The 14265-nt window shown below is 38.7% G+C and overlaps 1 protein-coding gene across 1 annotated transcript in view; it reads left to right on the plus strand.

Moving 5' to 3' along the window:
* Window positions 1-14265, plus strand: part of stol (voltage-dependent calcium channel subunit stolid) — a 32866-nt gene that overhangs the window by 2010 nt on the left and 16591 nt on the right. Inside the window, exons 2-3 of the mRNA XM_017241586.3 lie at window positions 1825-2423; window positions 8011-8092. Of these exons, the coding sequence (XP_017097075.2) occupies window positions 2311-2423; window positions 8011-8092 (195 nt within the window). The 5' untranslated portion in view covers window positions 1825-2310. The remainder of the gene's footprint in view (window positions 1-1824; window positions 2424-8010; window positions 8093-14265) is intronic.

The following is a 14265-nucleotide window of genomic DNA, read 5'->3' on the forward strand; positions in this document are numbered from 1 at the left end:
AACAATGGTTTCGTTTCGTTCGTTTGACGTTGCCTGGCGCTAACGTTGCGTATACGCCATGTTGCACATACTTTTATTTTTATTATCACTATTATTTTAGCTGCTTTCTTTTCCACTCAATACCCTTTCGATGGTGTGTAATCGTGAATGAAAAATGTGCTTTTTGCCAGCTTATTGCAAAAAGTTTTTACCGGTGGTACCCATTTTAATGAAATATTTTCAACTTAGCTTCTGATATTAAGAATTCAATTGCCATTGAATCCAAAAACTTTTCAGTTTTTTGTATAGATAATAAATGAATTGAATGATAATTTTATATATTTCTTTGTTGATATTTTATTTTCAATAAATAGTTACCAACTAATGACTTTTTAGATATTGGTAAGATGGTGTCTGAGATCTTTAGGTTATTTTTATTAATAATAATAAGGATGTTTGACTATTCTGAAATAAAACATAAATTTTACAGCTAATTAAATATTTTCATGGCAGATTTATTCAGTTTATATGTGCATATTTGACTGAAAAATAAACCAATTAAATTAAAAAGCATATGAAACTTAAATACCTCAAATAACTTTGCACAGGATAAAAAACAGTTTCAATATGCGGTTAAAGATAAATTTATATGTGGCATGAAGTAATGTCGACGCCTTCCATCGGATTCATCTTCCGTGTTCTGTGTTGCAAGTGTGGGGCTGCCGTTCCATTTCTGTCAAACTTTTTGATGTCGAGCCAGAAGAGGAATAAAAGGCAGGGGAGCCAGAGAAGCGTATAAAATCCGGTTGCATCCACTGGCCCTGTATACGACGGGTACTTAGTTATATGTACGCAAAGAGGAATCAAGCATACATTTATTTATGTATGTCTGTGAGTGCGTATTGGCCGCAACAAATTGTCTTTATTTTATGCAGATGCGGCTGTCAGGCCAGAGAAGGCGAATGCTTCCACCATATATAATGAAAATAATTTCGCGATATCCTTGGGAACTTGCAGGACCATTCGCATGCTGGGTAGTCTGTAAGACTATGTGCTGTTTTAGGGGGCGGCATGCCCATACAAAAAAAAAAAAAACACTCACACATACACCATTCTGTGTCAAAAAGGATTCGGAGTGAATGAGTAAAGCCGCCTACCCCGACTGCGCATGTCCCACAAAAACGGATTCGAGTTCGAGTTCGAGCTCGAAAGCATCCCGAAGTTCTGCCCATGTACATGTGAGTTATGCTACTGCATCGATGTGTGTGTGAGTAAGGTCGGAGTGGCGGTGGCGGGTGGAAGCGCATTTCTAGGTCAAATTCATGTGAAGCCCGGAACACTGCCCATTGCCCCACCAGAGCGACCACATGCGTGGGAACTGCTCTGTTTGAGAGTTGAAACGAAAACTATTTCCAACCCGATTATAAATTATTTTTCTGTACTACAGATGTTTCTATCAAACAAAATTATTGCTAAGCCACAAGGAGCATACCAGGTTGGCAGAAAGTTTTCTTTTATTTTGAAATGGGTTTATCTGGTTAGATTTTTTTAGAGTTTTAAAAGCTTTTAATCTTTTTTTAAGTAGTAACTTTTAGCTGTATGCAACCTGAAACTAATAGTTGGGTGATAAAAGGATAACTAGGCTTACCACATAATTTAAGGAGTTTATGTGGTTTATTTATCTAAGCTATAATAAGAATATATGTATATTCAAAAATATTGTACAGTACAGGTATTTAGACTACAGCAACTCTTCTAGGTAGAAGGTATTATTCTTATATGATGTTAGTATTAAAATTTATAAGCATGTCATTCAATTAAATATATCACCATCTTTACTTCCAGACAAATCCTCAATTTTGCATCCAAAAAGCCCACATATCAAACTACCTGTGCAATTAAAACCCATGAAAATTTCTCATCGGAAAAAAACCGACTTTATTGATTTGTAACAATGTTGAACACACCTGATGAAAACAATAAAAACATTTGGCAATATAAAATGTCAGCGTGTGAAAAATTCACATCCAGTATATGAAAAAGTCATCGCAATCAAAAATAATAATACAAATCTATTAAAAAAAAATCAAACATATCCTAACGAAATAAAATAAATTGAAATCGAGTATAGATATATGTATTAGCTGGAAATATTTGTGTGTGGTTTTATAGAACGTGGCAAGGACGCGGGAAACAAATAATTCGACATTTTTGGCAATTGCAACTAAAAACCAATCTAAAGTGGAGGAAACCTCAAACTAGTGAATTGTGAACTATCCAAAACAAATTGACCCAAATAAATACGCACACGAACGGGTAAAATAAACAAAAATGGAACGCAAACACTGGAGTTGCTTTGTGGCCATTGTGCTGGGCGTGCTAATATTCAAAATGCACATATTTGGTGCTGTAGGAGATCCGGACGAGGATATACCACACAATGAGTAAGTTTAATTCATCATTCCGCATCAGGCACCCCACATCCAACACCTAAATTCTCAATTATGCATTTGCCAAACATGTTGGCAATTTCCTTCAACAGGAAATTAATTGTAAATTTGTTTATTCTGTTCGGAATGTTTCCACAAGTCCCCAGGCTCCATGTTGCATCAACATTTTATTTCATTTCCTGCTAAACGATAAGTGCTTCTGGAAATTATAACTATTTCATTTTTGATCAATTTTTCAAGTTTTGTCTTATTTCGAATAAGTGGGTTAACAAATTGCGGTGAAATATTGCCTGAATAATTCACAATACTCATCAGATTCTTAAGCAATTTTCTCTCCTTAAACGACTTGTAGATCTCTTTTAATCTGAATCAAAACCTAGGAACGAAATATTTTTTAGATTTTTTGTCAAATTTTCTGGGGGGTCCCCTTCAAAAAAGTGGATGCCCAATATCGGCCACAGTGAAGGGCATAACTTTGCCAAAAACCATCCGATTCTTAAGCGGAGTATCTCAAACGATTTGTATTTCCATTTTCTTTTAATCTGCATCAAAAACTAGGAACAAAAGATTTTTTAGGTTTTTTGAAAAATTTTCTGGGGGTCCCCTTCAAAATAGTGGAAAATGCTTGGATGCCCAATATCGGCCACAGTAAAGTGCATAACTTTGGTAAAAATCATCCGATTCATAAGCGGAGTACCTTAAACGAGTTGTAGATCGATTCTCTGTTAATCTGCATCAAAATCTAGAAACAAATAATTTTTTAGTTTTTTTGTTAAAATTTCTGGTGGGTCCCCTTCAAAAAAGTGGAAAACGCGTGGATGCCGAGTATCGGCCACAGTGAGGGGCATAACTTTGCCAAAAATCATCCGATTCTTAAGCGGTGTACCTTAAACGATTTGTAGATCGATTCTCTGTTAATCTGCATCAAAACCTAGGAACAAAATATTTTTTAGATTTTTTGAAAAATTTTCTGGGGGTCCCCTTCAAAATAGTGGAAAATGCATGGATGCCCAATATCGGCCACAGTGAAGGGCATAACTTTGGTAAAAATCATCCGATTCATAAGCGAAGTACCTTAAACGATTTGTAGATCGATTCTCTCTTAATCTGCATCAAAACCTGTAAACAAAATATTTTTTAGATTTTTTGGCAAATTTTCTGGGGTGTCCTCTTCAAAAGAGAGGAAAATGAATGGATGCCCAATATTGGCCACAGTGAAGGTCATAACTTTGGTAATAATTATTCGCTTCTTGAAAGGAATACCTTAAACGATTTGTAGAACTATTCTCTGAATCACAAAATTGTTATAGAATTTTAAAAAACAACATGACGAGGTTTTGGAGAGGACTTGCTACGAAGCACATATTCTACAATTAAAATATCAAACAGGGGTTTTGAACCACGTGGGTTGGGGCCTTTGATGTGGCGAAAAGATATTTTTGTGCCTGTCTATTTCGACGTTGACACACAGAGTATGCGTATCTAATGGATACATAATAGGATTTTGCAATTAGCTTTAACGGCGACTCGGAACCTGTAGGCAGAGGGGCGGCTAGGTGGTGGGGGCATAGGAAACACACGTAACCGCAGCGCTCACTTGGCTAATTAACCCAAAAACCAACTGCCATTTGCAGGCAAGGGAAAGTGGCGTCTGTTGGAAATGTTTGGCCGGTGTGGGCTGGGGTTGGCAAGGAAAAAAGCGGGGTCGGGAACCGGAACCGAGCCACTAAGTGATTTTTTGTTGTTCTCCTCTTGTATCTAATGTCACTTTTATTTATTGAAATTAGTTTTGGCATACGGTTTTTATGTGGGAATTTAGTTAGTTATTTGTTGAAGCTTAGGTAGTTTCGTTAATAGAATTTCTTTTCCCACTTTTAGCAACTAAGCTTGATTAAGGTTTATGTATTAGATTAAAGACCTTAATGGATGTAGCCATTAAATAATCCCTAAAGTTATAGTTTCAGAGAAACAGTCATTATTAGGAGAGGATAATCGTATCATAAGTGCTTATAGAAATGACCTTAGCATTCACAATTTTAAAAGTATTACTCCTTAGTCTGTTGCCTTTATTTGTCCATTTTCAAATTTTTATGTCTTGTAGCATATGCATACAATGAATTTTATTAATTTATAAAACAAACTTTTGCTTTCGCTGCCCCTGCCTCTGCCGCTGCCGCATTGAGTTCTTTTGGTCGTGTTGCTGTCTTGCTTCCATGTTGCCATTTGCTTTATGTCACTGCAGAAATTCAATTAAATTTATTTCAACTTTTGCTGGCAGGCGGAAAACCCCCCAGTCCGGGTGACGACAAGACGAACTGTGAGAGAAGCCTTGAGGGCTCAGCTTTGACGATTATGATTTGGCCAGGGATGATGTTGATGATGATGAAGTTGGTCCTGTTTCGGGCTTCAGTTTCTGGAAGCAGTTGGGGAAATGGTTATACGCTTTGGTACTGAGCCCATTGCTTTTCATGTAACTGACCCAAATCTCGTTCTTTATTGTAGCTGAAGACGAAAGCTTTTCTCTTTTCCTGGCCTTCATGGATTCAACGGGGTTTTCTTAGGCAGTCCTTATAGCCAGTTCCAGTGCCTCCTCGTGTTCTACGTGCCCCTTCAATTGCCTCATTTTCAGTTGCAGTGGCCACCATCCTCATTTTAATTCATGCTTCGTTTGCTTAAGCATCCCTTTGCTGCCTCAGTCCTGGCCGTTGCATTGACAGGATTCTCGTGCAACTCTGGGTCCAAGAATGCTGCCTTGACTGATTGGGAGTGTGGGTCACGTGCCACGGCCAGAAAGTTTAAGGCCCGAAAAATGGGGGACAGCTGGTTTCCTCGAGGATGTTACATGATTTATTTTCGGAACTGTCCTGCAAATGAACGATGGATAAACTATAAAATTGTATAATTATACGAGTCAGATTTAAAGTCAGAAAGTCTATAATAGAGTTTAATGCAGACTAAGTGCTGATTACAACTGACATTAAGCGATGTAGGTGCCTTTCCGGGTAAGTGAGAAAGATCTAATTACAGCCATGCCAGCTTAAATGAATAAAAAACACAAAACCAACAACCAAAAGGGAGCCAGTCGAGCCCCAGCTAAGTACTTATTACAAAAAACAGTGAAAGTGCATTAAGCGGCATTCGAAACGGAGCATAAACTGAAGTGACAGCAGTGCAACGTCTAGCGTATTATTTTGGTTTTTATTTTTCACTCCCCATTCTGAATACAAGTGGATAATGGATATCATGCAACACGACAAACTAATTTGCAACAATTGAGATCAGCCTTTCCCGAGTATTTTGTTAGACTGCCTTAAATATTAAATCCTAGGTTCGTTTTTTTTTCGCTATACCCTGATGGATTTCGTCACCTAAATGGATATGCTGTCCTCAAGGATATTTCGTTGCAAAAAAAAAAAAGACTGTATTCTTGTTAAGATGCATTCAAGTTTGCTGGCAACGTCGAAGGGAAATTGATTTCAATTGCAAAGAAGCAAAACTGGCAAGAGCCCATCGACCTACTCTCAGCTACTATTACCATCAGCCAGCCAGACTCTCAGCCTATTTTCACCTGAGCAGGCCAGCAAGAAAAGTGAAAAGCGTCAAAGCCAAACAAGAAACGGCCAATGGGAGCAACGGTGAAAAAAGGCAATGAAACGAAACTAGTTCGATGGCTCTAGGTGTATGTATATGGTACTTGAGCATGACATACGTGGTTCGTTCGTGCTCAAAATGCTGAGGCAGAATAGAAAGTCATTACGAATACACCTGAGCACTCTCAGCCTCATTCCTACCTAACCACCCACCCACTCACATAGACGTGTATATGGCTTAAGCCATTGTCAAGTTTCTGGCCAAATAGGAAACAAAAAAGAGGAAAAAAAACAACCAAGCTAAACAAAATGTTAGTTTTTATTTTACTGGCCACCGGCAAGGAAGATTCCAAAGAAGCAGGCAAAAATCCATTCTACTGTGGCCCAAGGAGATGATGTTGAAGGCCTTTCAAGCCTTTTGCTGCTTTGAGCCAGATTTCAATGTTTTTCCTAGATGCTTTTACTTTTGGGTTTACGCTTATGCATTGTTCTATTCCTCATATACATACAAGCATTCTTATATGATGTATGTGGCAGTTGTATCTGCTTCTGGATTATTCACATTATCTTAATGCCATAGCTGACATATTTTTTTCGGTAAACTCCAAACGGAATTTTGTTTTACTTTCAAGCTTTCAATTTTTTTATATTTAAAGAACAATACAATCACCTATGAGTTGATGGCTTTTAAGTGCCCTGCCCATTGTTGTAGGCCAGACTTCCAAGTATTATCCAATTTCAATCACTTTGTTGGCCACTTTATTTTGCTTCATTGTTTACGCTTTTGCAAGACCGAGGGGTAGAGAATGCGGGCTTTCCTCGACGGAGCATCCGTTCATAATACAATTTTCATATAATTTAAATTCATTTTTGCCATCGCCCAAGCCATAAAACTTTGTCTGTAGCTGCTTGACTGCAGTTGCACTTCCTCGCCGGCAATCTGCCGTCTTCACTGGCCCCTCCAGCCCCGATCTACGTATCGGTGCCGCCCATTGTGGCCCATAGCGTATAAACATGCGCTTATTTTGTATCTAGATAGGGAAGCTCGGTCCTCTTCCTCATTCTCGTCCTTTTGGTCCTTGTCTGTTGTTGTTTCTCTCGCTCGTTTTGCTCGCCGCCGGCTCAACATAATCAACATTGCGTATACGCAACGTTGGTGCGGTTACTGCTGGCAGAGCTTTGGGTTTCTTTCCACCTACCTACCAACAACCCACTCCCATCGGCACTCTGGCAGCGCGTATTGATATTGCAGATAATGCCATAAAATTGTGCAAATATTTTTGGGGGCATTATTTTGCATGGTCTTTACAGTGGCTCAACTTTACTTGGCTTTTCGGGTGTGTTGGTTGGTTGGTTCGTTCTTACTTTATTTTTAATATTTTTCCTTTTTTTTTTGTATCAACTTTCTGGCTTCTGGCTTTACTGACTTGACTCTGGTCTCCAATTCTGTGTTTTTGTACTTTATTTGGAATTTCCTGTTGGCACTCCGCCCCTGGAACGATTTTATGAGCTCTCGTTGTGTTGGCTTTGTTTTGCTTTCGACTCTCGCGTTTAGATTATAAATGTTTGGAAAATGTTTTTACAATAGTTGCTTGCTTGTTGGTCTTGGGAGTTTCTCTTAGGAGTCTCCCCCCTTTGTCTCGTAATGAGTTTTCCTGCTGTGTGAGCTGGACTCTGGAGCTTGTTGATTTTGGCTTCCTTTCTTCGCGAAACTTGGCAAATATTTTCAAAGAGATTCGTTTTATAATAATAATAAAGATAATTATTATGTGCACTCGGAGGCCACAAATTTATTGCTTAATGAAAGATTTGTATGCGCATACGTAATTAAACTGAAATAATTTATGCGTAATTTAAAATTTATTCAAATTGATTTTTAATCAGCCACATGTTGAGGAATGTGTAACGAGCTATCCATTAAACATTCTTATTAAAGTTTCTGCAATTGCAATCATTTATTCATTTATATTAAAACTCTTTTTTTATTGCAGGGTTCGCAACTGGGCCTTGAAGTTCGGTGTCGACCTATGGGAGTTTGGACGTCAATTTACGAAAATGAACGAAATCAAAAATGTAAGTAAATGTGACCGGCATATGGCCAGACTTGGCACGCACATCCATATTAGTGGGCCATAGGCCATACCATATGTATCAGATAATCCTGATATGTGGGTCTACAAATCGCATTGCCTAATGGCTTCGCTCGACCTGCTCCGCCATGGTTTAGTCGTAACAAATACAGTTAAGCTCTTAGAGCACTTATTTGAACTTTATCGATAAGAAAAAATGTATCGATAAATGCTCCGAATGGCTGGGCTTAGCCGGAGCTTAACCAACGAATGCGTCAATTTTTCGTGTTTTTCTTTGACGTTCTTATTTGGCGCTTTTGTTGTCTGCTACTGCCGCCTGTCCCTAATGCAATTTAAACACAAATAAGGCTAATTGAGGGGGCCCGGACCCCCTTTGTAAGCTGGGCGGTGTGGGTGGAAGTTAGTCGGGCTTATACTTTATACGTAAGTATGTGACTGGGTGCTATCTATGTTAATAAGCATGGCTGTGTTTGGCTTTGGTTGACTGCGTGGTCTGTGGCGGATGTTGGCGGATTCCAGGGATGGCACGTTGGTACTCCTCCTCCCCAGACCCTGGCCAGTCGCTTATTTTCGCGTTTAATCAGACGTACATGAGTTACTGGGCTGCTATTATTGTGAGAGTATGATTATGTGTGAGGGCATTTATAGGGACTTTCTTATGTGGTACGACTGGTATCTACTTATATCTTAAATTTGTACACTCTTTAAGAATTTAAATAATTTGTAAAGGATTAAGCTTAAAAAAGATGGATTTTTTGAAAGTACAGGTTAAATCCTGTAAGTCCAACTATGAAATCTAACAAGGTGCATTAAGAGCTAACCTCTGCATTTAGGAATTTCTATAAAACTTAAGGATTTCCTATATTTAGTTACTAGTAATGGAAGTATAATGAATTCAAGCAAAAAAAAAAAAAAATAATCTTTAGTAATAGCTATAATTTAAAGGAGTGTATAAATATCAGCGGTATTACAAAGGACATAGTATAAGAGAATGGGAAAAGAAGGCTAGTGTTTTGAGTGGAATGGGTGCGAAGTCGGCTGCCAGAAAGGCAGCTAAAATGCAAATAAATTTGCTGGCTGTGACTGTCATTGAGTCTGTAATTGTCAAGTGCCTTGTTGCTGTTGCTCTGTTCTTACTTGCTGTTGGGTTTTTGTTTTTCTTGTTGTTGTTGTTGTTGTTGTTTTTGTCGGTGGGTGCTGCTGTCGCTGACAATGTTTGTTTGTGTTAATTTAAAGCATACGACACTGTACTGAACAACGGCAGAAAAAAAAAGGAAATGAAAACCTACGCCCAGATTGAATTAAATATCAAGTATACGCGACGTGGTGCGTTGGGAAAACGGCAGAAAAGCGAACGGCTGAAATTGTCCTGTGTGCGTTTTCATATACATATGTATACATATGCGTTAATACACACACATATGTGTGCCTGTATGTATCTACATTTGTATGTGCATTACAAACATTATGTCATGCCATTTTGTGTATGGGAAAGTTTATCTGTCCTTCAGTCTGTTTGTTTGTGTGTTGTATTCGTGGTTGGGTGAGCTACCCCTCTCTCCTGTTAACGCCTTTCGTTTTAATACTCAGCCATCGACTCTATTGTTAACAGCAAAAGCTAATAAATTGTATGTATTTTAAAATTATTGACACGACAAAATAAAAGAGTAAACTCCAAGGTGTTGAGCAAATATTGTTTTAATTGTTTAAAGTCTATTGAAAATTAATAACATAAACAAAATGGTTATTACAGTATTTGAAATATTGGCATGTCAGCTCGGATATTTTAATAGAATTATTCATCTTCAATGTCATCTTATTGTTGGTCTCCTTTTTTGTACTTCCATTGAATTTTGTCCTTAAAAAAATTAAAAAAACAAGGAAAGCGGACAATGTTTGTGGGTGCGGTCCATATCCTTACTCGCCGCCCTCGTTTATCCGTCGCGTCTTTCTTTCCATTTCTTTTATGTTTTGCTTAGCTGCTTTCTCCGTTGTTCGCTTGGCATTTTAAAGTAGCATAATAAAATAAAAAACAAATGCAGCGTACACGTTCAGTTATGCGAAAGGCGTCGCAGGACAACAAAAACAACCTGAAGATTAAATGGCTGCCACGAATGAGGTGCCGAGGGGGTGCCAGGGTCTCGGGGTTAGGTGAGAAAGTGTGTGTGGAATGCCTCTGCGTGGCGCATATTCATTTATTTTATTTTCCGTGTGCCGTTGGCGTTTAGCGTTGACTAGCTACTACAAAAAAAAAAGCTGAAAGTATCTACCTAAGCTGTGAAATATGTTGTTCAGTCAGATGAAACCTCCAACAAGGTACAGTCACTCTAGGGCCTATCAACTAACCAGCAAGCTTACTTAAGAGCACAGCTTACTTGAGAGATACTTTGTTAAATCTTTGAAAATTAATTGAATAATTTAAATGTGGAAGATCTAAACTGTAGTTTGTGAAAATTGTGAAAACCTATACTCTTTTGTATATTTTTTTTTTGACCAAAAAAAGGACATTTTCTCATTTTGCACGTATTCTAAAATAATGAGCTATATAATACTTTTCGCCAGCCAAACGTGCTGTCGTTAGCTTTAATATTTTCCAAATTTAAAGTTTTCATTATAAATAGCAAAGCTGAGAACAGTCTCCTATACACGTAAATGTGGGCTCCTCCCACGCTCCTGAATTTAGTGGAAAATACAAAGGCCTTGTAAGGCACCAAGCGGTCAGTGGGTGGAGGACTGAACATAGAGAAAGCTGGGGCGTGAAGTTTGGAGTAGACAGATCGAGTTGGTTTTGTGTGTTTGGCTAACTAAGTGTGTGGCGAACAGTGCTGCGGACTGCAAAGAGACTAATCGTAAATCAAGGCGACGACTCGGCGACGCACTTGAGGGCCTCGGTATGAGAGCGGTGCGGTCTCCCCAAAGGCTAAGGGAGACTCAACTCCTTTATGGGGCTACTACGCTGGCTTTTGTGGGGTCCCAAATGCATTACCCTGCTGCAGAGACCCACAGAGCCCTGCATATCTGCTTAATACATATAAGCTTATATACGCCGAGCCTTATAAATGTATGCATATAGACAGTGCTTGTCTATGCAAACATTTGGGTCTGTCGTTGTCGTTTGGTGGCGAAAATGCGAGTATGACATACAGCTGCCGGCAAACAAATGTTAAGTGAGGAGCTCTGGGCTTTTTGGGTATTATACTTAATGAAAGTATAGGGTAAATTAAATATTTAGTTGAACAAATGTTGGGGTCTTAACTGGTAAAAGGTTGTCACAGGATATGCGATGTAGGTCTATCTATCTATCATATTATTATGCTACTCATAGCAATCCAAAACCCTATGAAACTGGGAAGAAAATCTGTAAAAATAACTGAAAGTTTAACATGTGCCTTGATGCGAGACACGGATACTCCTTTTCCAGATGAGAAGCCAACTATTAGGTTGGGAGGGGAACACAAGTAAAGGGATGCCGGCGACATCTTCATTAAAATCTAATTAGCGCATTTCCAGACAAGACCATGGTAGAGACTGGCTCTGGTTTCCCAACTTGCCAGGGCACTTTGGTGCATAATCATTTATACAAGAGGAAGTCGGGACTCCCAGTTATGTAAAGCATTACACTGAAATTTTAAAAGAAATTAAGTTAAAAATTTAGTTTTAGAAGAACACAAGTAGTTCAAGAATAAGCCTGTATTTGTTTGATAAAATATGGTTTGGATTTATAAAATGAATCTTATGCTAGTTTTTGTTTAGTGTACAGGTGGAGGTGGATGGAGCTGCTGTTGAATCTTGCTCCTGGATGCGTAAGCTTCTTAACTTGCGCAAGAATTCAACGGGAGCAGAAGCCAAAGCTCAGGAATGCTCCTTATTTCCACTCTCTTCCAGCACTGCCCCATGACCGACCCCCCCTCGGATGTCCTTGCTCCACTTAAAGTTTTGTGCCAGCTGCATACGCACCCCACCCCGGGTGGGGGGAGGGTGAAAAGGGTGGACGAACGGGAGTGCAGGACTCCGCCTTGCGCAACATTTTCGAATTCCAGAGTCAACCGCAAAATGAAAAACTTTCTATGGCCGCTGTGCCTCTCGCTCTTAGCTTCGAGTGCTACCCATATTGTATACATATTGTATATAGTTTTTACACCACCCACAGTCCCCCCTGCAGGACACTCTCACCCACCCACACCCACACACATACACACACGCGTGCATCTTTCAGGCGTGCATTGCATTTCGATGCTTCTCTCGTTGAAATTGCTTTATAAAATGTTGCCATCGCATAAAAGCTGTGTGAGGTTTTTGTGGGCGAGGCCACCGCAGAGACTGCCACCTAGCCGTGGCAAGATTCCTCCATGTATATACAGAATATAGTTTTTTTTTTTGTGATTCTACTACAATGCGGCTTGTTGCTCAACATCTTTTTAATTACCATCGTCTTTTGTATTACATTTAGTGATTTGCAATATTTTTTTTGTTAATTAGTGGGTTTTAATTGCCAAAAGAATTACAACATCTAAGGCAGCAAGCCATACTATTTAGAAAACTTTTAAAATTGTAGTTCCCAACTTCTGAATCGATTTGTCTTTTAAGTCATCAATTACAGCGTGTCGATAATCTTTAAATCTCTGAAAAACCACAAAAAAATATCCATTTTTGGGGGTCCTACTTTCTCTCAAAAAGCCAATCGCCAAGTAGCCATTTAGCAAATGTCCATCCAATGCCATCGTTTAAGTCTTCCAAAGTCGAATAGAGCTATGTGTGAGTCGTGCGCAGCCAGAAGACAAGATTTCAGAGGTTTCGAAATCCTCGTGTAAAATTTATAATGCTCAATGGTACTACAACCATGACAGACAAAGGGTGATGTGGAGCAAAAGTGGGGGAAACTCTCATTTTTTTCTCATTCAACTTGTGTGGGTGACATTTTCTTTAGCCAACTAATGAATGCCTCAAAGAGTTTTCTCCTTACAGTTTTAGTTCTACGACAGCACACATATTCACAATGCCAAGACCAAGCACACGGAGAGTACATGGTTAGGTTTTGGCTCAAGCCACAAATATTTGCAGTGTCTCTGGTGAACGTACCCACACAAATACGTATTTATATCCTTTTGTATGTATATATGAACATTAGGGTGGTTCTATATGAATTTTATTGTCAAAAATAGGATTTGTTCATTTTTGGCTAAATATTACGTATACGCCCTGTAAAGTTTTACCAACAAATGGCTATAATGTACAATAATATTAACTTTAAACGTTAATCTTTGGACAACGGATCAAGTATACCAGTTGTCTATAAAAATTTAATTTTTATTTTTTGACACCACTGCGTATGCGTAATTTATTAATTTTGTTGAGAAAATCACTCATACGAACCGTGCTCCAGATCCCAGCCATTCATTAGGAAAACTTATAAATATTATTACCAATTTAAATATTAAATATTAGAAAAATATCATTAATCTATGGCGTTGGAACATAAGAAGTTCCTATGACAACACTACGTATGAGTAGTATTTTTGAAAGTCATTTTCTAACCAATTTAAGATAATATTTTCAGGCTTATAAAGAGACAATTCTACATTTTTTTAAAACGTTTCTAAGCATTAGGAGAACCACCCTAACAAATCGTATAAATGTATTTATGTGCATATTCCTAGCTGAGCAGCATATTCTTTTCTGCCCAAGCTGCTTTGAGGACTCCTCTGTTTTCCGACTGCTGGTCCTTCTGGCACCGGATCAGTTAAGAAAAGTTTTCTAATTAATTCGCTGGAGACACACGCACGCCCTCTGTGCTGCTGCCAGTCCCTAGCTACCCACCTCCCCAGGCCCACACTGACACCTCTTTTTCCTTTCGTTGCAATGACGTTGATGATAACAAATGCGACGGGCAGAAATATAATTTAACTGACAGTTGCTTTGAAGAGTGACAATTTGAAATGGGACACGGCCACACCCCCAAATAACTTAATTTCCAAATTGCTAATTTGTGGCACTCGAATGCATGAAAAAGTCATAAAATGCATTTGCCTCTGATGTCGATGATTATGGGTTGTGGAATTCATCAGGGGCAAAAAAAAACAGAGACGAACAGAACGAAAACTCATCAGAATTTTCCATTAAAACAAATGACAACACGTTCAATGGAAAACCCATTAT

The sequence above is a fragment of the Drosophila bipectinata genome, chromosome 2L (genome assembly GCF_030179905.1).
Source record: "Drosophila bipectinata strain 14024-0381.07 chromosome 2L, DbipHiC1v2, whole genome shotgun sequence".
Taxonomy (NCBI): Eukaryota; Metazoa; Arthropoda; class Insecta; order Diptera; family Drosophilidae; genus Drosophila; species Drosophila bipectinata.